Here is a 21,921-nt window from a genome sequence, read left to right on the forward strand (position 1 = left end):
CCTGTGAGTTCATCCAGCTCTAATGGGTACCTGACATTAGTTGAGGAAAAGTAAAGGCTGTTGGTTGTTGACCTGGCCACATGACACGCTCGGCAACCGTAGGCGACAGAAACAGATGACCTTTACACCATCTGCCCTATAGATCACTAGGTCTGAAAGGGGAACTTTACTTTTTTTTTTTGGGGGGGGGGGAAGATTCTAGACAGAGACTTTAAAATTCTACACCAAAACATTATTCATATAGTTGTTCACTTCAACCTGATTATAAATATGTTGAGTGTTCATTATAGAGTTCTTCAGTTTAGAGATCAATAGCTTTGTATGATGTACATTTCACTGAACTTTTCATATCCAAATTCGCAATTGACATAAGATTTGAATCGTGGATTCTTGAAAGTCTAGGCCAATGAAAGCTCACTTCCGCCGGCCTGTTTGAACAATTGCTCTGCCATGGAAGGTTCAAATATGATGTAAATGAATCACATTATTTCACATCTATTCCCAGTGGCTCGCAAGACTCTCGGGACTACTTCGGCCTGGCACACCGATAAACTTTTTCATACTCCTCAAATGTACCGCAGTGGCCGAACGTGGTGTGGATCGTAATAGGGGGGGGGGGCATGCAATTCCCGACCAGTACAATGAACCAATTCCTTAGGCACCCCAACGGGAATCTTGTTTGACTACCTTAATGGCCTAGTCGTCTCTTCTAATGACCATTTCTTATATGACGACACTTTTCATGACTGACTTGGTGATAGTCACTCTTTAAGTTTCACTTCTCAGCCCTCTTTAAGTTTCACTTCTCAGCCCCCTTTAAGTTTCACTTCTCAGCCCTCTTTAAGTTTCACTTCTCAGCCCCCTTTAAAAGCTGGAACCATTCAACATCACATTATCAACTTCCACAGTAACCATTCCTATTCAACATCACATTATCAACTTCCACAGTAACCATTCCTATTCAACATCACATTATCAACTTCCACAGTAACCATTCCTATTCAACATCACATTATCAACTTCCACAGTAACCATTCCTATTCAACATCACATTATCAACTTCCACAGGAACCATTCCTATTCAACATCACATTATCAACTTCCACAGTAACCATTCCTATTCAACATCACATTATCAACTTCCACAGTAACCATTCCTATTCAACATCACATTATCAACTTCCACAGGAACCATTCCTATTCAACATCACATTATCAACTTCCACAGTAACCATTCCTATTCAACATCACATTATCAACTTCCACAGTAACCATTCCTATTCAACATCACATTATCAACTTCCACAGTAACCATTCCTATTCAACATCACATTATCAACTTCCACAGTAACCATTCCTATTCAACATCACTTTGTCATCTTCCACAGTAACCATTCCTATTCAACATCACATTATCAACTTCCACAGGAACCATTCCTATTCAACATCACATTATCAACTTCCACAGTAACCATTCCTATTCAACATCACATTATCAACTTCCACAGTAACCATTCCTATTCAACATTACGTTATCAACTTCCACAGTAACCATTCCTATTCAACATCACATTATCAACTTCCACAGTAACCATTCCTATTCAACATCACATTATCAACTTCCACAGTAACCATTCCTATTCAACATCACATTATCAACTTCCACAGTAACCATTCCTATTCAACATCACATTATCAACTTCCACAGTAACCATTACTATTCAACATCACATTATCAACTTCCACAGTAACCATTCCTATTCAACATCACATTATCAACTTCCACAGTAACCATTCCTATTCAACATCACATTATCAACTTCCACAGTAACCATTCCTATTCAACATCACATTATCAACTTCCACAGTAACCATTCCTATTCAACATCACATTATCAACTTCCACAGTAACCATTCCTATTCAACATCACATTATCAACTTCCACAGTAACCATTCCTATTCAACATCACATTATCAACTTCCACAGTAACCATTCCTATTCAACATCACATTATCAACTTCCACAGTAACCATTCCTATTCAACATCACATTATCAACTTCCACAGTAACCATTCCTATTCAACATCACATTATCAACTTCCACAGTAACCATTCCTATTCAACATCACATTATCAACTTCCACAGTAACCATTCCTATTCAACATCACATTATCAACTTCCACAGTAACCATTCCTATTCAACATCAATTATCAACTTCCACAGTAACCATTCCTATTCAACATCACATTATCAACTTCCACAGTAACCATTCCTATTCAACATCACATTATCAACTTCCACAGGAACCATTCCTATTCAACATCACATTATCAACTTCCACAGTAACCATTCCTATTCAACATCACATTATCAACTTCCACAGTAACCATTCCTATTCAACATCACATTATCAACTTCCACAGTAACCATTCCTATTCAACATCACATTATCAACTTCCACAGTAACCATTCCTATTCAACATCACATTATCAACTTCCACAGTAACCATTCCTATTCAACATCACATTATCAACTTCCACAGTAACCATTCCTATTCAACATCACATTATCAACTTCCACAGTAACCATTCCTATTCAACATCACTTTGTCATCTTCCACAGTAACCATTCCTATTCAACATCACATTATCAACTTCCACAGGAACCATTCCTATTCAACATCACATTATCAACTTCCACAGTAACCATTCCTATTCAACATCACATTATCAACTTCCACAGTAACCATTCCTATTCAACATCACTTTGTCATCTTCCACAGTAACCATTCCTATTCAACATCACATTATCAACTTCCACAGTAACCATTCCTATTCAACATCACATTATCAACTTCCACAGTAACCATTCCTATTCAACATCACATTATCAACTTCCACAGTAACCATTCCTATTCAACATCACTTTGTCATCTTCCACAGTAACCATTCCTATTCAACATCACATTATCAACTTCCACAGTAACCATTTTGCCCCTTTCCATCTTCTGCACTTACCATTCTGCTTCCATTAGCTTGCACATCCCTATTTTCAAGAAACCAGTGACCCCCCAAAAAAGTTGCCTAATAACAACATAGAAATTAGTTTGCTGTCTGTAACACTGGACAGAAAAAATGGAAGCTAAAGAGTCTTTCCAGCAATGTGATATGAATTTGTCTGACTATAATACAGATTTTAAATGAAGTGAAAGTTGTGTGTTAGTTCTAATTATTCAGGCCTTTCTTGAAATAAAACTAACTTAAACACCATCTTGTTGTTTTTCTGCTTATATATAACTTTTCTATTGTTTTGATTTGAATTTTTGTTCAATTTATTTCAATTAAGTAATACCATCTCCAGAAAAATGCCAGAGAACCAATTAAATCCAAAAAAGAAGCACAAGTTAGAAAACTTTTGGAAAATTACATGAAAAGTTATTGTTTTCAGGTAATACATTTGGTTAAGATGCTTTTGTGAAACAGTTTAAATGAAAACAGTGTTGCAGGTTTATAAGGATATTAAAGTAATTGTTACTAAAATTAGAAAAGTAGTGCTTACAGAATAGCTTTGGGAAAGTCAAGATCAGATTTAGCAATCAAGAAATAATGGAAAAAAAAAATTGCAATTAAACAAAAGCTTTTTATTTTTTAAATTCACTAATAAATAACACTTGGATGCTGAAATTTAAAAATCTGAAAGCTTTATATAATCAATGACGTTAAATTGTAAGGGAAGTTAATATGTCTTATTTGTAACATTTATTTATCTAGGAAGATTGCTTTTGCTTTAGTCATTCAAAAATGCTACCAGCCCGGAAGGTAAATCCAACCTTTTCTAGAAAGGCAATTCAGCATAGATTCTACTTTCCTTCATCTTTAATTTTCTTCTTAGTTTTTCAGTTATTCTGTTTTTTTTTGTGTTTTTTTTTAAGTTTTACTCATTTCCATCAAAGACTGAAATTATATTTTTAATAGTAGTTCAAAACAAAAATTGGGACAACTCAGTTATTGACATATCCTGTGCTATCATTGAATACACATCTTCACTATGTTCAGTTTTAATATTGTTTACTATTAGTTTTCAAAAATATTAACAATTACTCTAGAGAGCACCCTTTCATGTAGATTATAGATGCACTTTCAATCACAGAGGAAACTCAATGATTTGTGTACATGTAGCCTACATGTTTGTTTGTGTTATTGTAACATTTGTTTTGAAACTTTTAGAATAGAATTTTCTTTGACATAGTAAAAATTACAATCATGGCAGTGACATGAAGAAAAAAAATATGCTATTGTGTAAATATATATAAATATTTTATAAAAATGTATATGTCAATAAAAGAAACTTAATTTTTTTTACGCTTTATACTGAAGAATTTGTAACTTGGAGTAAGTAATTGTGTGAAAAAAATAAAAAATTATGAAACAATTTTAAAATGTGAATAATATGTTTCAATATTTATATATATATATATATATATATTTTTTAATTTTTTTTAAATAAATTTTAGGGTATAAATTGTCACAATTTTATTTGGTGGACTTTTCTCTCAATCAAAATATGTAAAGCTTAAAAAGAACCAATGCTTATGATTATAAACTGAGTATAGATGACAGTCAAGGCTGCCATACCTATAAAAGAGACTTCTCATTTTTGTCTGTAATCATATAGTTGTTAAAAAAGCTCAGTAATTGTTGTGACCTCTTCTCTCCATTTATTTTAATTAACACATTCTTTTTTTTTCCTTTCTTTCCCCTATTGAATATGATCATTCTGAAAGACTTTGAAACAATAATATAAAAGAGTAAAGTAAAACAAAAATAATTTAATGAAATTTTTAAAATCTTATACTGGTTTGCAATGAAATATTTTCTTTGAAATGATTATTATACAAAGTTTATAATACTTCATCTTTTTAATCCACAGTTTCATAAGATTTATATGGACTTTTGAATGTTTTTGCATAAGGTGATAGCATGTCAGTATTTTTTTTTTTTTAGAAAACCCTTCCAAATTGTTACTGCTTTCACCAAGCTAAAAAGTGTCCTCATGGGTTAAAACTTTCTAGTGGCCTTAGAAGAAGAAAAAAACAAAGGTATATTGTTTAAAAAAAACTGCATTTTTTAAAATCTTGTTATTTATTAATGAAGTTCTATTAGAAACCTCTATAATACTGATTATAAGATCCTTTATTCATGTAGACTATACAAATTATACAATAAAACTACAATTTGCTACAAGTGTTAAAATCCAAGATGAAATAATACAGTTTTCTAATTTCAGAAACATAGTAGGAGGATGGCCATTGTTGAGATCTGTGCCTGATCAACATATCTCCAGAGGGGAAGCAACTAGATTGGTTAATTCAGCTACAAAAATATTAGCTGCCACTGTAAGTCTGTTATCTGTGATTTGATTACTCAGCTTTAACAAAAAAAATGTACCCTATGATCATGTTCCTATCCTACCTTCATTGGTGTGGGTTGATGGGCCAATAGTTCAAATACAACTGGAAAAAAAATCTCTTATTTCTCTTAGATTTGTTTTATTACATCTGCATAAACTTTAATGGACAAAAACCCTTTTCATTTTGCTTTGACTTTCACAGTCTTTCTAAAATGAAATTTATTACATCATTGCTTTGACTATCGCACTCTTATGCCCATGCAGTGAATCTTGGAATATAGCACACAGGGATTGACCTTTGTTCATTGCCTGTCCAACCCATGGGAGGTGGGGTTGACTATTTGATTTGAGATTGGGCAAAGTAATTGTAAATATATAAATATTTACAACAGATCTTTATTAAATTATACAATTTTTACTATTTGAATTGTGAATGGACCTTATTTTTTAATAACTTAGTTGTATAATATTTATCACTTAAGCTATAAAGGGGAAGTAACCTTTGAGCGATTATGGGCACAACATGGCCTAAATTGTGCTGATGTTCCAAAAACTAAAAAATATCAATTACCAACCCACAATTTCTACATGGTTAAAGAGCCATTCTGTTGGCCTTAGCTATAATATTTGAATATAAATTATAGTCTATTAATAAACATTAATAAAAGTATTTTTTTATTCAATTCACATTTAGTATTTTACTTTATGAATTGTGCCCAACTTCCTTAAAACAAAATTTTAATTAAAATACAAAATTGAAATAACCCAAAGAATTACACTGTTGGCCAAACAAGGTCAAAAAAATTATAGAATGAGTAAATTAGTTTAAAATAGGAGAAATAAAGTCCTGCACATGTAGATAGGTAGAGATCTATGCTTTGTGTATAAGAGACCTCAGGCAATGTCTGAAAGACTAAACAGTGTGTGATGTGTGTGCACTTCTGGGAGAAGGTAGCTTCAGTTACTCCAAATATTTTCCTGTCTGTTCTAAAACCAACTGCTGTCTCATGTGTACATGTCTACATGCTTTACAGAACTGTTACTAATTTGAACATTGTGTTCTCTGATTTTGTAATTGTTTTTTCTAGACTAATTTAGGCCTTTATCCTGGAGCTGTTGATTATACATTGGTAAAATATGATCCAAGTTTATATACGGTAATTGATAACTAAGACCATAGCTTTACAAAAGAGAACATTAAATTTGAGGGTAGCTTAATGGTTTAAAAATAATAGAAATACTCTTGAATTATATGCATTACATATATATAGATATAATTTTCTTTCAAACATTATATTTTAAAAAGTCAAAAATCATATTATTTTTATGGCAAGTGATAATAATACCATATCATCTATGTGACATGCCCTATAAAGTTCTGATGTAGAAAGTATTGTAAAAACATTATTCTTTTGTTTAATCATTTTAATGCATTTACAAGGTATTTAAAATTAAAAGTTTTTTTTTTAAATGTAAATGTTCATTGTATATAGTTAGATAAAACTACATGTTCATTTCCATTTAAATTTCATAATTATCACACTAACTCATTCATGTTAACAAATGGCTGAGTTTTTTTTTTATCTCCAGAAGAATCAGCCTAAGAAACAAATAACAGCCAAATATTCTCCTGTTTATACAAGGAAAGAAAGAGCTTTATCTAGGCAGCAGAAAAAGGTATCACTTGTTTGACCCATTTTTTAAAAGCTCCCTATACATACTTTGAAAGCATTTCTATGTAGGTCTCATTGCCTTGTGCTGAAATGAACATATTTTACAGAAAACTATTTTTCATTATATCAATAGTCTCTTATTTTTCACTAACATAGTTGTGTTTTTCTCCAACAGTTTGTTGATGATTCAGATACAGAGAGTAACAGTAGTAGGTAAGCTTTGTTTAATCTTTTGTTGTAAATATTTTCTGGATGTATGTCACTGTGCTTTGCTTGTCAAGTTAATGATGCAAAAAATCAATTATTTTTAGGTCTTCAGGATCCAGACCTCATTCTCCAACACCCTCCCACAGTTCCTCTAGGTCTTCTTCATCATCAAGTTCTAGTGGATACACAAAAAGTAGCGTTGTGTCTAATCGATCATCTAGCACTACAGATAAGCCATCCCCAACATCAGCAAGATTCAGATCTCAGGCATTCATCACTTTGCCTGAAACAGAGCAAAAGGAGGAGATTAAAGTTGTCCAGTCCACACAGACTGTTGACCTCATCAGTGAGCCTGCTGAACAACAGAAAAAGGTAATTAGGAAATATAAATGAAAGGCTTAAGATTCTTTTGAATTGACATTTCAGAGAGAAACAATGATGTTGTTAGAATGAATATATTTCATCTCAGAGCTTGGATGAGATAAAAACCTGGGCATTAGCTAGGTTTAACATTGTAATTCCTCATGGTAGCAGAGATTTTGATTTAGATTTTTTCCTTTTCCAATCAAGACTTACAACCCTCCTGCCCAAAGCTTTCTGGTTTAGGCACTTTTACCCTTTCTCTTCTTTTTAACAGCTCTGATATGGCATTGGAAGTATTCAATAAGTAGTGGAGTGCTTGTAACCAAAACCACAGCCTTACAGAACCTAATCAATATTCAACAGTAAAAATGCCTTGTAGCTTCATTTTCTTGTTACTTAGGACTATTGTGAAAATAGTATTCTAATTATTACTTTATTGATAATGCCTTCTAGTAATTTTTTTTTAAACCACTTCTTTATTAATATGAAAATCATAATTGAATAATTAATCATACTCAATAAAAACAAGAGTTCAATCAGATATTTGAAGTATATTTTAAAGATATGCTTAACCAATTTTATTTATTAATCATATTTCATTTTTTAAAGTATATTGTAATTAATATTTATCTTGGTCCAAACAACATGAACATTTTTGGATGGATGAACAAAAATATTTAATAACTCAAGATGCTTATTGTAGGGGAAAAATAGAACAATTTTTTATAAAATCAAAAAATTCATGGTATCACTTAAATCTTTAAAAATGTGCAACTGCATTAAGTTATCTCCTTCTTGGGGGGTAAAAATTTTCTTCAGCACAAAATCAATGGTAAACCATCATTTCCAAGCAATTCCTCTTTTTTCAGAGTCAAGAGGAAGTATGTGTTGGACCATTGTGTCAATATGAAGTGTATGTGCGTACTGGGAATCGCCTGGGAGCTAGTACCAAAGCATCTATTAAAATGATCATGTATGGAGAGAAGGGGCGAACCAAAGAGTTTGTACTAAAGGATTCCAAAAAACATAAAATACCATTCCAGAAAGGAAGGGTAAGCAAAGTGTCTTCTAAATGGATACAAGGACAGCTCCATTTTTTTATAGTCTAAAAATTATTATCATTTGTAAATTCTACTGGCTGCACTCTCTATTTACTTTAAAATAATATCAAAAATGATCTTTTTTTTTCTCAAGTTATGAATTATTCCCTCTAGGAGCAATCAGGCAGTTTGTCTGCTTTTTTTACTCTGTACTTTTTAGTTATGTTGAGAAAAAAATCACTATGTTAAAGTTATTTTTTCTTTTTAGGAAGATATGTTTGCTCTGACTGCTCATCACATTGGACAAATTAAACAAATACAAATAGGTCATGACAGGAGTGAACTAAGTGAGTATATCATTACTTTTTATTACCAAGGTCAATGTCCACATGTAACTAGATATTTACTCCCTTATACCAAAGTATAGACACTCCTTTCAGACCTTGCAATCTATGAGGCAGATGAAGTTAAGCTCATCTGTTTAATAAGGGTGTCATGTGGCCAGCACAATGACCATACCCTTTTCTTCCCCAATGTAAGTGAGGTACCCATTAAAATTGGGTGGGTTCAAGAAGCTCAAAATCCAAGTCTTCACAGGGATTCAAACACCAAACCCATCAGTTTTGAGGTCAAACACTTTACCACTCAGTCACCATAACCCATTCTTTTTAATACCAACTATAAAAATATTCAATGAATAACACAATTTCTTTAATAGTGGGCTCCTTGTCACATTACCTGTTATTTAATTCTCCTGCATACCTCTCACCTTTTACTGTGATGATAATCAAGCAAGGCCAGTGGATTTCAAGTCCATATAATTACAATGTCTTTTTATTTTCTTTTTGAGTATCGACAGTATAATGTTCACATTAAATACAAACATAAATTGTGCTTATAAACAGTTTTGTATATTGAATCAAGTAAAACATTTATTATAAACTCATTCAAATGATAATTATTTTGTAACTCACAGACTATGCCTGGTATTTAGAAGGTGTCACTGTGTTTGATATTTACGCCAAGCAGATCTTTCAATTTCCATGTGAACGATGGCTGTCTGGTCAAGATGGCGATAAAAAAACCTACAGGATTTTAGATGTTGACAAAGAAAGAGATTTTATGGAAGGTTATTGATTTGATATTTTTCAAAAAATAAAATGGACATTCTCTTTATAGTTAAAGTTGGCTATTTAAAAAATATAAATAGAAACTAAAAAACAGATATTCCAACTTAAAACATTTTTCTTTCAAAATAGCTTTGGATAGAATAAAGTCCAAATCTTCTCAAGCACCTGGATACAAGGATTCCTCTGACTCAGACAGTTCTGAAATCTTAGTCAATGGTCAAAGCTACAAAAACAAAGTCAAGTCTAAAGATACCTCTAGTTCTGATTACATTTCTGACAGAGATAAGAAGAGTATAGTGCATGAAACACCAAGAACTAAACAGAGACATGTCTTAAAGGTATATTTGTAGTTTTGCAAATACATTTCCTATAGTGCCTTTTAATAAGCATGATGCATAGGACATAGTCTTTCTCTTCCACATGCAATGTTGTGCTGGTGTGTATTATTGCTGATGAAATTGCTAAGGTGAATTGAATTCACTACGGTGCTGCATGAATGTTCTGTTCTGGTAATAGCAAGTCAAGGGATCACTCTTCTGCTAATCTCCTGCAAGAATTGGGAATGGATTACAAGGTGGCCACACTTCATCATCAGTTGGCCTACATGTATGTGGTGGGTTCGACACAGAATTATAACAACCAAAATGACGAAGCAAGTCAGGAGGCTTATTATAAGTTTAATGTACACAAAAAACCTGCCAAGGCAAACATACAACATGATTACTAACGAGCATAAAATAAACATAATTATATGGTCTAAATGAACAGACCAATTTGTAAAAAAAAATGTAAACACAACATCAGGTATAAATACTAGATCAAGCAAAAACAAAAAAGAAAATCTTATAGTGTGAACCAATCATCTCTTTTATGAACATAAGAGAGATATGGAACACCACCAAACATTAATAAAATAAATGACAAAGTAATTAATAAAAAATAAATCAAATAGTTCTATAGAAAACTAACATACATTGAAGAGCTTCGCTCTTACCTTTTCTTACAAAAACTATGACAATTAAATAGAACAAAGGTAGTCCGACAATGAGGACAAAACCTGGGTAGCAATATGATATATATAAAAAATAAACAAGAATATGTGATGTACAAGAAACAGTAAAAATGTGTTTACCTGCAGCCTTGGTCAAAACAATGAACTTAGGACAAACACAGCAGGATCAGACAAGGTGGTATTGGAGTAGGTGCGTAGCAGCAAGTTTCAATCGAGGACGCCAGCAGGAAAAGGAATTCAGCTACCGGGGCAGAGGTCAACTTGACCCTTTGCTGACCGGTGCTTGGTCAAGTTGAGCCGACCCGTATATTATGTCCTCCCCACTACAGAGCCCCTAGCTTGAAACGACCCGTCTCGGGGCGTTTAGCCTAGTACGTTTCTGGAAACAGAAACAACTGTTTCTTCTCTGAACAGCCATTTTCTTGGACGCCATATATGTTTCCGGACTGTAGTGTACTTGAACCTTGGATTCTACAGGGTGGCCTATCAGGTTTCTCTTTGTATGAAGAATGTAGCTGGTGCTGTGGGCTTTCCATCTGGTAATCAAGGACACTAAAATCTGTCATAGATGTTTGGGAACCTGATGGTAGTGCGGTAGTGAGGGGTGAACCAAAAAGTCTCTGTTGCTGGTGGCACTGTTTGTTTCTCCTGAATGAATATGGTCTGCAGAACTTATCAATCCGGGACTTGCATGACTGACAAGCCTCAAACTTTCCGTCTCTGGATGTAGAGCCTGGTTGGGTAAGGTGACTTGCACCACGGGTGTGAATGCGCCTAGCCTGTTTATTGGCCCGTTGTCCTACTTGGTTGACTTGAGGTGAAATGGCAAGTTTGCTCCTGCTAACTAATTCGGAGGGGTGAGACTTGACTGTTTCTCTCGCAACCTGCAGGGCCTCTCTACATTGAGAGCTAACATTAATAGGCAGGTGTGATGGCATCATATCTCTTATAGTGTGCTTGGATTTAAAAACGTCTTGGGTGTCTCTTACTCCTTGTCGAGAGGATGCGGTTAGATGCACTGAAGGCAACTTAATAGTGGAGTTTTGGGGAATTTCCAGCTTTATAAATCTTGATCCAAGTACAATGTCATACAATGAGGATTCTAAAACAGCAGCTGTAATAGTACTATGGACAAAACGGGACTTGACATGCACTTTAGCAAGAGGTACTGTTTTGGGTGGGATGTCTAAGTCAAGAGATTGAAGGGTCACTGATACATCCATAATGTCTTCAGGTCTTACAAAAGATCTACTGACAATAGCATCAAAAGAGCAGCCAGAGTCTAATAGACATTTAGCCCTACGTCCATTGATTAGCACTTCCTCTTCAACTTGCGGATTACGTCCAGATGAAGATGGGTTGTTTGTGTATCCAGGAAAAAGGGCAGCAATTGTGTGGATTGGCTGTGATCTGCATTCATACAAATTGTGTGAGCGGCTGTTGTGAAAATTACACCATTTTCCTAACTTCTGCCTTTTAGGTATTGTGGGTGGATTTTCTGAAACAGGGGGCAATAGACCATTGACAGAACAACCAATAGCACTTGAGTGAATCAGAGTTTCAGGTTGTGACAATTCCAGACATTGATTCGCCACATGTCCAGACTTCCAGCAGTTGATGCAGACTGGTGCTCCATCCTCAGCATATGGGAAGAATCCCCTACTTGTTTGCGCCCAAATCAGTCCTGCAGGTGCTGTGGGGCGGTTAACTGCCCACTGAACTTGGTATGGGCTGCTCTGCCCATTTGCTTGTGGAGTGTGCTGTAAAGCCTCCAATAACTCCCCAAACCTGTTCAATTGGGAACTTACCAGTTCACACCACTGGTTTTGTAGTTGGGAGTTTCCTCGGTCCTGGCTTTCCCATTTGAGGGCCTGGTTTCTAACTGCAATGAATGTTATTGCTGGTTCCTCCTCCACCAGTCTCAGCAGTTCCCTACGTAGTGCAGAGTCGTTCAGCCCGTGGACGAATTGATCCCTCAGCCTTGCCTCGCTGAAGCACTCAACTCTCTCCCGCCTTTGTTGGCTTACCGCCACCGAGTGTTCGCAGAAGAGCCGGTGTGAGAAGTCTCGAAGGGACTCTGCTATCTGTTGACGTGATCTCAGGAAGACCACCTCAGCTTCTCGCACTGGCATAGTCTGGGCAAACGCCTCAAGGAGGGTTTCCAACAAGGCTTCTGGGTCACTCTTTGTCTTTGAGGTCTGCAAATCGAGCTCCTTCCTGGCGGGGCCGCTGACATTGCTCATAATGACTGCCACCTTTTCCTGTGCAGAATAAGGCCTGAGCTCCCATGCCTCTCTTATTTCCCTTGCAAAGTCCTCGGCCGTTGGCTCATCGGCAGTGCCCCTACCACTGAACTGGCGCACCCGCTTTGTCTGTTCCGAGATTATGAGAGGCCGTTGGCAGGCCAGTTTCAGGGCCTCTAACTGAGCCCGGAGGGCAGCGACTTCAGTTTGGTCCACTCCTGCTCCTCCTTCTGGCTCTCCTTCGCTGCCCAAAGGACCGACCTCACCCCAATCCACTGCATTGTGTTTTGTCCTGTTCTCCATTGGCTGCAGGTTTTTGTTTAATACAATTATACTCTAACTTAATACAATTATATACTTTAAATAATAACTACCTAAACTACCCTGAAAGAAAAAAAAAAAAAACAACCGGAATATCTCAAATGGTACAATATAATAAAAAAAGTACTTGTTCAGCTTCTGACTTGATTGCAAGGTTCCGAAGGCTCCACTTATCGTCTGAAAGGGAGGTCTGGTAGACTCTTTCTTCGGATCCCACTTCTGACACCAAAAGATTCTGTGGTGGGTTCGACACAGAATTATAACAACCAAAATGACGAAGCAAGTCAGGAGGCTTATTATAAGTTTAATGTACACAAAAAACCTGCCAAGGCAAACATACAACATGATTACTAACGAGCATAAAATAAACATAATTATATGGTCTAAATGAACAGACCAATTTGTAAAAAAAAATGTAAACACAACATCAGGTATAAATACTAGATCAAGCAAAAACAAAAAAGAAAATCTTATAGTGTGAACCAATCATCTCTTTTATGAACATAAGAGAGATATGGAACACCACCAAACATTAATAAAATAAATGACAAAGTAATTAATAAAAAATAAATCAAATAGTTCTATAGAAAACTAACATACATTGAAGAGCTTCGCTCTTACCTTTTCTTACAAAAACTATGACAATTAAATAGAACAAAGGTAGTCCGACAATGAGGACAAAACCTGGGTAGCAATATGATATATATAAAAAATAAACAAGAATATGTGATGTACAAGAAACAGTAAAAATGTGTTTACCTGCAGCCTTGGTCAAAACAATGAACTTAGGACAAACACAGCAGGATCAGACAAGGTGGTATTGGAGTAGGTGCGTAGCAGCAAGTTTCAATCGAGGACGCCAGCAGGAAAAGGAATTCAGCTACCGGGGCAGAGGTCAACTTGACCCTTTGCTGACCGGTGCTTGGTCAAGTTGAGCCGACCCGTATATTATGTCCTCCCCACTACATGTATAATGATGAAATGCCTTCCTACCTTAGTGAACTGATGACACCAAATGTTCCTCAGATCTCCCTGTGCTCAATGGGTTTCTTTCTTCAAGTTGGGCCTTGTTTTCCCCTCAAAACACAAATTGAAGGTTTGGAACTCCCACTCTAATGAGCTTAGACAATTTACATGCTTTGCTACATGCAGGAAGAACAGTTCTAAACTTACCTAGATTAGTTTTTAATGTGTTTCTTATGTCTGTCATGCTCCTTAAGCCCTTTGGGCTTACATTATGTTCATTAGCAGCACTATTTTATCAAATTATTTTTTTTGTTTTTGAAAGGCATTTTCATTTGGATTGCCAATGTCTAGGCCATGTCTGCTTGTTCAGAAGCATAAACTTGGAGGACATGGTCTGTCAAACTACCTGAGCATCTGATTAGCTTTTTATGATTAGTTAATTTTATAAATATGTTTGCTTCAGAAGATTGGTTATCATAAATCAACTTGTTAGCTTTTTTTTTTTCAGAGCAGGACAATAGATGATGATGAGCATAGAGAGGATAGATCTAGATCCGGGCCAGTCTTTAGACTACTTTCTGCACATGACAACAAACAGGTTGATGAAATTTACATGGAGGCACAAGGAAAAAGTAAAACCTCAGAGCTTGTAAAAGAAACAAATAAACCTAGGCAGAATGAGCAAAAAGGTAGCAAGGTAAGGACTATAATTTGAGTCTTTCAAGTCATAATATTGATTTTATCAAAATTATTATTTTATTGTGGTTTTTATTAGCCACTTTTCTTGTTTAACAATGATTGAAAGAAATATAGCTTTCAAAATATTATTGCTTTTAATATATAATAAAAGAGTTTAAAACATCATCTACTTCAGACTGATTGATATTATAAATTGATTAGCTAATGGTATTGTGATAGGTTAGCGAAAGTGACGTGTGTTTGGCGTGTTTAATGTCTAGGGGATGATTATTTTTGAAACTATCACACACCAACCCATCAGCATATAAATCGGGAGTAGGCATGCAACAAGACAAGCAATGAAAGAAAGATACAAAGTTAAAAATGAAGAATATTTATTTACATAAATATTTACATAGAGGAATAAAGGGGGGGGGGGTTGCATCTATCTCTAATCTATACTATATTTAATCATCACTCTTGCACTTAATAAGAGAGTATGTCACTTTGTCTTCTGAACTTAGCTGGTTGTCCTGTTGATGTCGCAGCTGGCTGTGATCCTGGCTTGAGGTTCTGCAGCTGGAGGTGGCACTCTAGCGGGTAGAGGGACGCCGGTGTTACAGTTCTTGTGGAGTCTCAATCCACAGTTCTGATATCTGTAGTGGGCACAGTAGGGCGGGTGGCCGGCTACCGTGGGCACAAGGGTACTGCGGGCAGAGCTGATTTGCCATGGGCAGTGTAGTGAACAGGATAAGTCCAGTGAGTTGCGGAGGGTTTGGCGTAGCTATGACGTCTCACACAGACTCTGGGTCTATAGGGACGTCGCACCTAATAAGTTGACAGGTGGGCTGTCGAATAGGCGGGCAAGTAGAGCCGATAGCGCCAAGTAGTAGAGCTGAGTAGATCCACGTAGGTGGGAGATGATACTCAATAGCAAATAGGCCAGTGTGCAGTGCTGAATAGCACTAAGTACAAAGGCAATAGATCCAAACAAATAGTTGAGTAGTGTCGAGTAGACAAGTGCAGTGCTGAATAGCACTAAGCACATAGGCAATTGATCCGATAAATAGGCAGACACCTGAGGGAGGCTGTGGATAAATAAAGGCAAGTTAGGACATGTCTGTCATGCATCTTATTGATGCCCTCATCTGAGGTGCATTCGTCAGATTGGTAAAATTGTTTTTGAGCACAATAGGGAGATGATGACAAATGGGATTTGGAAAATAGATGGCTGATAGTAGCAATATAGAATGTACATAAAGGGGGAAATAATAATCTAAAATAAGCAACACAAGTTGGAAGAGAAAAAGGGAGGGGGGGAGAAATGGGCGGTGGTCAGCGACCATGACGGTTTGTTTACATACGACCGTCTGCCGAGAACAATGGAGCGAGCTTGAATGGGGAGAGCATCCGTTCAAGGGGCGCAACTCTCATTAGAGTAAAATGAGTAAAGGGGAGATAATTCATATATCTTCTCTAAGCGCAGTATTAGTGCGCTAGTAAAATTATCAAGGCGGTCAGCCGAGATAAAGGAAATAAAATAAGATGTACAAATATATACTTGGTTGCATCAACGATCAATTGAGCAATGTAGCATTAATAGATTAATGCAGTACACAAATATATACATATGACATGTTTATGTTTTCTACTTATGACAGTGAGAAACACACAATGCACTAATTAAATATAAATGAAATAATAAAATACACATGATAAAATCCAGTGAGAAATATGCACAAAGTAATTAAGAGAGAACTTGTGATTAAGTTCGGCTTACCACCAGGTATTCCTCTAAGAGTAAGAATAAATGAAATAGTCCAGACTCGATTGCTCAGCTAGAATGAGAACTATGAGAGAGTCTGGCTTGATTTAATCTACTTTATAAAGGCCTGGGAGAGACGGGCGGAAACAGGAAATGTCCTAGGCTAAGAATTATCTTACACATGGGTGAATTCGACAAGAGTCGCACCTTGAAGTGTCACGAGGCGTGTTGACCCGAATAATCTCTTTGATCAAAGAGAGACGTAGAAGGGGGGGGGGGGGAAGAAAGAGTGACTTGCATTCCACCCAAGGCCCAAGGTGGTGTCAACTGCAATCGTCAGACATCCGGTGGGTAAGACCAAAGAGACTGTGTGTTTATCTTTCCCCAATCAAGGGGAGGTAAGTTAAAGCCTTGGTCTAGTTGTCCCAAGGTGGTCGGCTGAGTCTAGCATGGAGAGGAAAAGGTGGAGCGGGCGACGAAGTTGGGGATAGGATGGGGAAATAGCTAAAATAAAATAAATAAATAATAATAAAATAATGCTAGTTAATGCTGTGATAAAATGAGTGACTCTGACAGCAAGCTTTTGATTTACATCAAACTACCAGGATGCATCATCTGAAAATGAAACTGAAAAAAAGCATCAGTTGGAGAGAGGTAGGGCTATGGAGCTCACAATGCTTCAAGGTAAAGGTATACATGATGCAGTACGTGCTGGGGACTTGGAGAGAGTTAAAGATCTGATTAACAGTTTCAATGAGATGAAAGAGTTAAGTATAAGTATATTTATTTTAACCTATTTTTAGAACAGAAAGTCATTGCATATTAAGGATTTCGCTCTGGTCAAGATTTATATGAGACTTATTGGCTATTTATTGTGTCAATTAGAGTTTTGTTTAAAAAAGAAAACAAACATTTTAACTAGGGAACACTTTCTTTTGAGAAGCCATGGATTTAAACTTTATTCACAAAAAGAAAAAGATTTTATTACTTTAATTTTTTAGATAATTTAACAATCAAAACATATTTATTACTAATGTGACTATATAAAATTATGTTTAAATGTACAGACATTGGTAAAACATAAGTATCTGACAATCATTTTCTGTTTCAAGTTTTAGGGATGGAAATGGATGGACACCAATACACTTAGCAGCTGCCAGGGGGAATATTGATATATTACGATGGCTAGTAACAAGTGATGCTGATATCAATGCAGTGACACCTACTGGCTATAATGCTATGCATATTGCAGCTATGCATGGTCATATGAATTCAATGATGGTAAGAAATATAGAATGGCACTAATTTCTGTGAAACACAAAAAAAATTTTTACAAAAAAAACAACATATATTGACAGAAATTGACCAAATAAGAAATAGAAGTACTAATTATCAATGTTGAATACTTACATTTGCAATTCATATGAAAAGTGTTCAATGGGAACAATGCATTGGTATAGTTTTTTTTATCATCTGAAGTAAAATCTTAAAAATAAAAATTCTTCCCCCCTAAGATATATCAACTGCTTTACTAATGTATTAAATTTATCCCTAAACAGAAACTGTCAGTTTAGTAACAATTTTAATATTTTTTAAAATATTTATTATGTATAGAAGTCTTTATTACATATGGCTCCTTCAGTTGCGAAGGGACTATCAATCATCTCATGAAAATGAGATGAATGCCTTGGTATTAGCTGTGGTTGAAACGATGTTGACCACACATCAGTTACATCCCTTTCCACGCAGCTGATGTATCCAAAGGAACAGCAAGTGCTGATACAGGTTAGATTCAGCAGCATCTCAGGCTCTGCCAGGATGTAGCACTGAATTTTCCTTAGGGTTGACTCTCAAAGTCTTCCTCATTATTGGGTATAGCTGCAAGCAGTAGAGGTTGGAATCCAGATTTTTCCTCCTTGGTGAGTAGCCATCCATGGCTAACAAGTACCTCCTGCTCAAAGCTTACTGGCTTAGGGGGTCTCACCTTTGCACCTTCTCCTGTTGGTGAAAACAGTTCTGCTGGACTCAATATCTGAGCCACACATGAAGGCCAGGAGTTGGACTGGTTGTCAGGGGCTATGAGACACATGCCATTAGGAAGCATTTTATAGGTAGTGGAGTGTTTATATCCATTTCCACTTCTAACAATGACATCTTGCGAACAAGTAGTCTTTAATATGGCTGCCTGATGGTGTAGTATGCACTTCAGACTGTCATCAGATGTCCTGAGTTCGAACACTGCTTGCTTTCATCCCCTGACATCCTTCAGGAGGTTCAAGCTAGCATGTAATAATCTTCATTTCTAAAGAAATGTCAAAATCTTATGTATAACGAAATAACCAATAAATGATGATTTCTAATTTGTCATGTTCTGGGCTGCATTATACATACAGTCACAAACAAAATAATGAAACAACTTGAGTTAAATTTATGATTTACTATTCTTATGCTTATTTACAAGAAATAATATATCAATTAATTATTAAGGACAAATGTGTAATCAAAACACATATACTTAAAAAATAAAAATTTTCTAGTTTAATAAATATTAGCATATAAGATAATATTATAGATAATGACTATAGTTTTCAATCTAATTTAGCATTGTCACATCTTTTTTAACAAATACAAATAAAATTGCATTTTGCACCATATTATATATAATGATCATTAATTGGCCATTTTATTGTCCACATACAGTTGTAATTCAGTTTGTACCAACTATGAACACAGTCAAACTACTCTATAAATCAACAATTTCATAATTAACATACTGCTCTTTCTTAAGCTACCTAAAAATCTACACCAGAGTTCTGCTCTGGAAATATGTCTGCACCAAGAGAACAATCTTACACAAAAACAAAAGAGCTCCTTGTAAGCTCCTGTAGGTCTACGATAATGATTTGGGACATGTTTCATTGGCCATAACTTTTGATGACCCTTGACCTGTAGATTCCACAAAATTAAAGTGGTTTGGCTATGTAAAATTGTTGCAGTAACACACACACACACATATATATATATATATATATATATGTTGTTTTTTTTTAATTATTGATTGATTTTTCTTGGTTTCTTTTAGGTTCTGCAAGCAATGGGCTGTTCCATAACAAGTGTGACATTAGACAAACAGTCTGCTCTTCATTTAGCTTCTAAAAAGTAAAAAGTTAAAAAACAATAGACTTAATAAATTTGATTAATTATTTATTTATCTAGCTGTTCATAATGAACAATGTTGGTGATTGAAATAAAAATTTTTTTCTTAATGTATCCATAACATCAGCATTATATATTATACATTTTTAAATACTAATTTTTAAGAAAAGCTCTAAAACCAACTTTAAATTTTGAGAAATATATATTAAATATAACAAAAATGTTTATTTAAAAATATTGTTATATTGCATGATTTCGAATGTTAATTTTGTTTTTGTTTAAGTGGCCACTTAGAATGTATCAAATGGCTAGTAGCCAACAGGGCATCCATCACTCAGAAAGACAACAAAGGTAAAACAGCTGGCCAGCTAGCAGAAGACAACCACTTTGATCAGTGTGCTGACTTTCTAAATGTCTGCCTACAAGAAGTGAGAAATCCTAAAAGTACCTTTTACCAGATAAATGAAATTGAAAATAGGTAAGTAATAATCTGCTTAGATGTGACATAGATACATGTTGATTATGATAATGGCACTAATTTCTATACATACTGTTTGGACATTTACATAATGTTAGCTATTGCCAAAAAAAATTATTCTAAGAATTGGAAGAGTGATTCCTTTTAGGTTATGGCTGGCAATCACTAAAATATTTGCCTCACATCTTAATTATTAGCCATAAACAAAATGGACCATTATTTTAGTTCTGTAAAAAAAAGTGTTGAACTAAAAACTATCATATATTGGATTTGAATTTAATTTGGTATAACTGTTAACTTTCTTTTATATCATGACTACCAACACACTAATAACACATGAGAAAAACAGGTGAACACACAGAACATTTGAACAAGGGAGACACATGAGGAAAAAAAAACATCCACCTTCCTCGGACTGAAGTTAAACATAAATACAAATATAAATGTATCATTTTCTTTCAATCTAGTTAATTCCCTTTTTTATTTAAATATATCTGATCTATACTTTTGACATTTATCTGTCCAAGCAGTTTGACTCCCATTACAGAAGACTGTAGTTCGGTGTTGCATGAAACACCAAGAAAAGTCAAAACTCAGGTGATTATTTTAAAGGACAATTAATTAATATTTGTATGATTGTAAATATTGATTTCATCCATATTTATAAATAATTAATGTTCAACCACTGTTGTTTCTTTTTATTTATGTAACCATCCATCATAAAAATATAATACTGGGCCTAGAATTTAAACAAAAATAAATTTTAAGTTGAGTTTCACAATATCATGAATAGTTATGTTGTCATCTTTACTTAAAAGTTACAATTCATGCCTTGAGAATGTCATCAGATGGTCAATATTTAAGTATAGTCTCTCATCTTCAAACCATCTTTTTATCAAAGCAAAATACTTTAAAAAAAAAAAAAAAAAAGTTGTGTTCAAAAGACAACTTCTCTTTTATGAATTGGATCATGTTTTGTAAAAGCGATGACTTCACTCACTCTTAATACCGTTAACTAATGAAAGATTAAAAAAAAGAAAACTTATTTTTTATCCCCCCCCCCCACCCCTCAAAAAAAAAAAAAAAACCTGGCTATGCAAATAATGTATAAATTTAGTCAGAGTATAGAAAATTCTAGTTTGGTAAAAAAAAAAAAAAAAAGAAAGAATTGTCTAGAATAGAATACTTGATCTAGTTATAAATACAGTATTGATATTGCCTAGTACAAGCATTATATTCATACGTATATTGTCAAAAACTAATTATAGCAGAACAGCTAATGATTTCTGCATAAGAAAAATGTCTATTTATTCAACTCTTTACTGAATATTTGCTGGATTTCTCACTGACATGTTCAAAATAAAAATATGTTAGCCAAATTTAATTTTATGATGACTATATTTTGAAAAATTATAATGGTCAGTTTTCACAATTGTGGTCTATTATTATTTTTTCCCCAAAGATATACAGAATAT

At 34.8% G+C, this 21,921-nt stretch overlaps 2 protein-coding genes across 13 annotated transcripts in view; one reads left to right on the forward strand and one right to left on the reverse strand.

The window, feature by feature from the left end:
• Positions 1 to 21,921, forward strand: part of LOC106068824 (uncharacterized) — a 37,451-nt gene that overhangs the window by 13,544 nt on the left and 1,986 nt on the right. For 3 of the 11 annotated variants that reach the window (XM_056020659.1, XM_013228324.2, XM_013228320.2), the window contains 18 exons: positions 3,366 to 3,452; positions 3,776 to 3,823; positions 5,009 to 5,103; positions 5,292 to 5,400; positions 6,503 to 6,571; positions 7,005 to 7,091; positions 7,263 to 7,300; positions 7,399 to 7,666; positions 8,527 to 8,709; positions 8,966 to 9,044; positions 9,674 to 9,826; positions 9,957 to 10,165; positions 14,878 to 15,066; positions 17,418 to 17,578; positions 17,925 to 18,093; positions 19,895 to 19,971; positions 20,252 to 20,446; positions 20,977 to 21,043. In XM_056020659.1, the coding sequence (XP_055876634.1) occupies positions 3,366 to 3,452; positions 3,776 to 3,823; positions 5,009 to 5,103; positions 5,292 to 5,400; positions 6,503 to 6,571; positions 7,005 to 7,091; positions 7,263 to 7,300; positions 7,399 to 7,666; positions 8,527 to 8,709; positions 8,966 to 9,044; positions 9,674 to 9,826; positions 9,957 to 10,165; positions 14,878 to 15,066; positions 17,418 to 17,578; positions 17,925 to 18,093; positions 19,895 to 19,971; positions 20,252 to 20,446; positions 20,977 to 21,043 (2,283 nt within the window). Of the gene's footprint in view, positions 1 to 3,350; positions 3,453 to 3,775; positions 3,824 to 5,008; positions 5,104 to 5,291; positions 5,401 to 6,502; positions 6,572 to 7,004; positions 7,092 to 7,262; positions 7,301 to 7,398; positions 7,667 to 8,526; positions 8,710 to 8,965; positions 9,045 to 9,673; positions 9,827 to 9,956; positions 10,166 to 14,877; positions 15,067 to 17,417; positions 17,579 to 17,924; positions 18,094 to 19,894; positions 19,972 to 20,251; positions 20,447 to 20,976; positions 21,044 to 21,921 lie in introns of all 11 variants that reach the window. The other 8 variants (XM_056020661.1, XM_056020664.1, XM_013228325.2 and 5 more) reach the window with 6 other exon arrangements.
• On the reverse strand, positions 10,438 to 14,387 carry LOC129924613 (uncharacterized). Of its 2 annotated transcripts, XR_008776616.1 has the most exons (3): positions 14,163 to 14,387; positions 10,960 to 13,725; positions 10,438 to 10,522 (listed from the first exon to the last, which is right to left on the reverse strand). XR_008776616.1 is itself a non-coding variant. In XM_056020672.1 (2 exons), the coding sequence occupies exon 2, from the start codon at positions 13,383 to 13,385 to the stop codon at positions 11,208 to 11,210; it is 2,178 nt and encodes a 725-aa protein (XP_055876647.1). In that variant the 5' UTR covers positions 13,386 to 13,725; positions 14,163 to 14,387; the 3' UTR covers positions 10,529 to 11,207. The 2 variants fall into 2 exon arrangements, 1 of the variants encoding a protein (XP_055876647.1); XM_056020672.1 differs by lacking the exon at positions 10,438 to 10,522 and having other exon boundaries at positions 10,529 to 13,725.

Source organism: Biomphalaria glabrata, chromosome 2, assembly GCF_947242115.1.
Source record: "Biomphalaria glabrata chromosome 2, xgBioGlab47.1, whole genome shotgun sequence".
Classification (NCBI taxonomy): domain Eukaryota; kingdom Metazoa; phylum Mollusca; class Gastropoda; family Planorbidae; genus Biomphalaria; species Biomphalaria glabrata.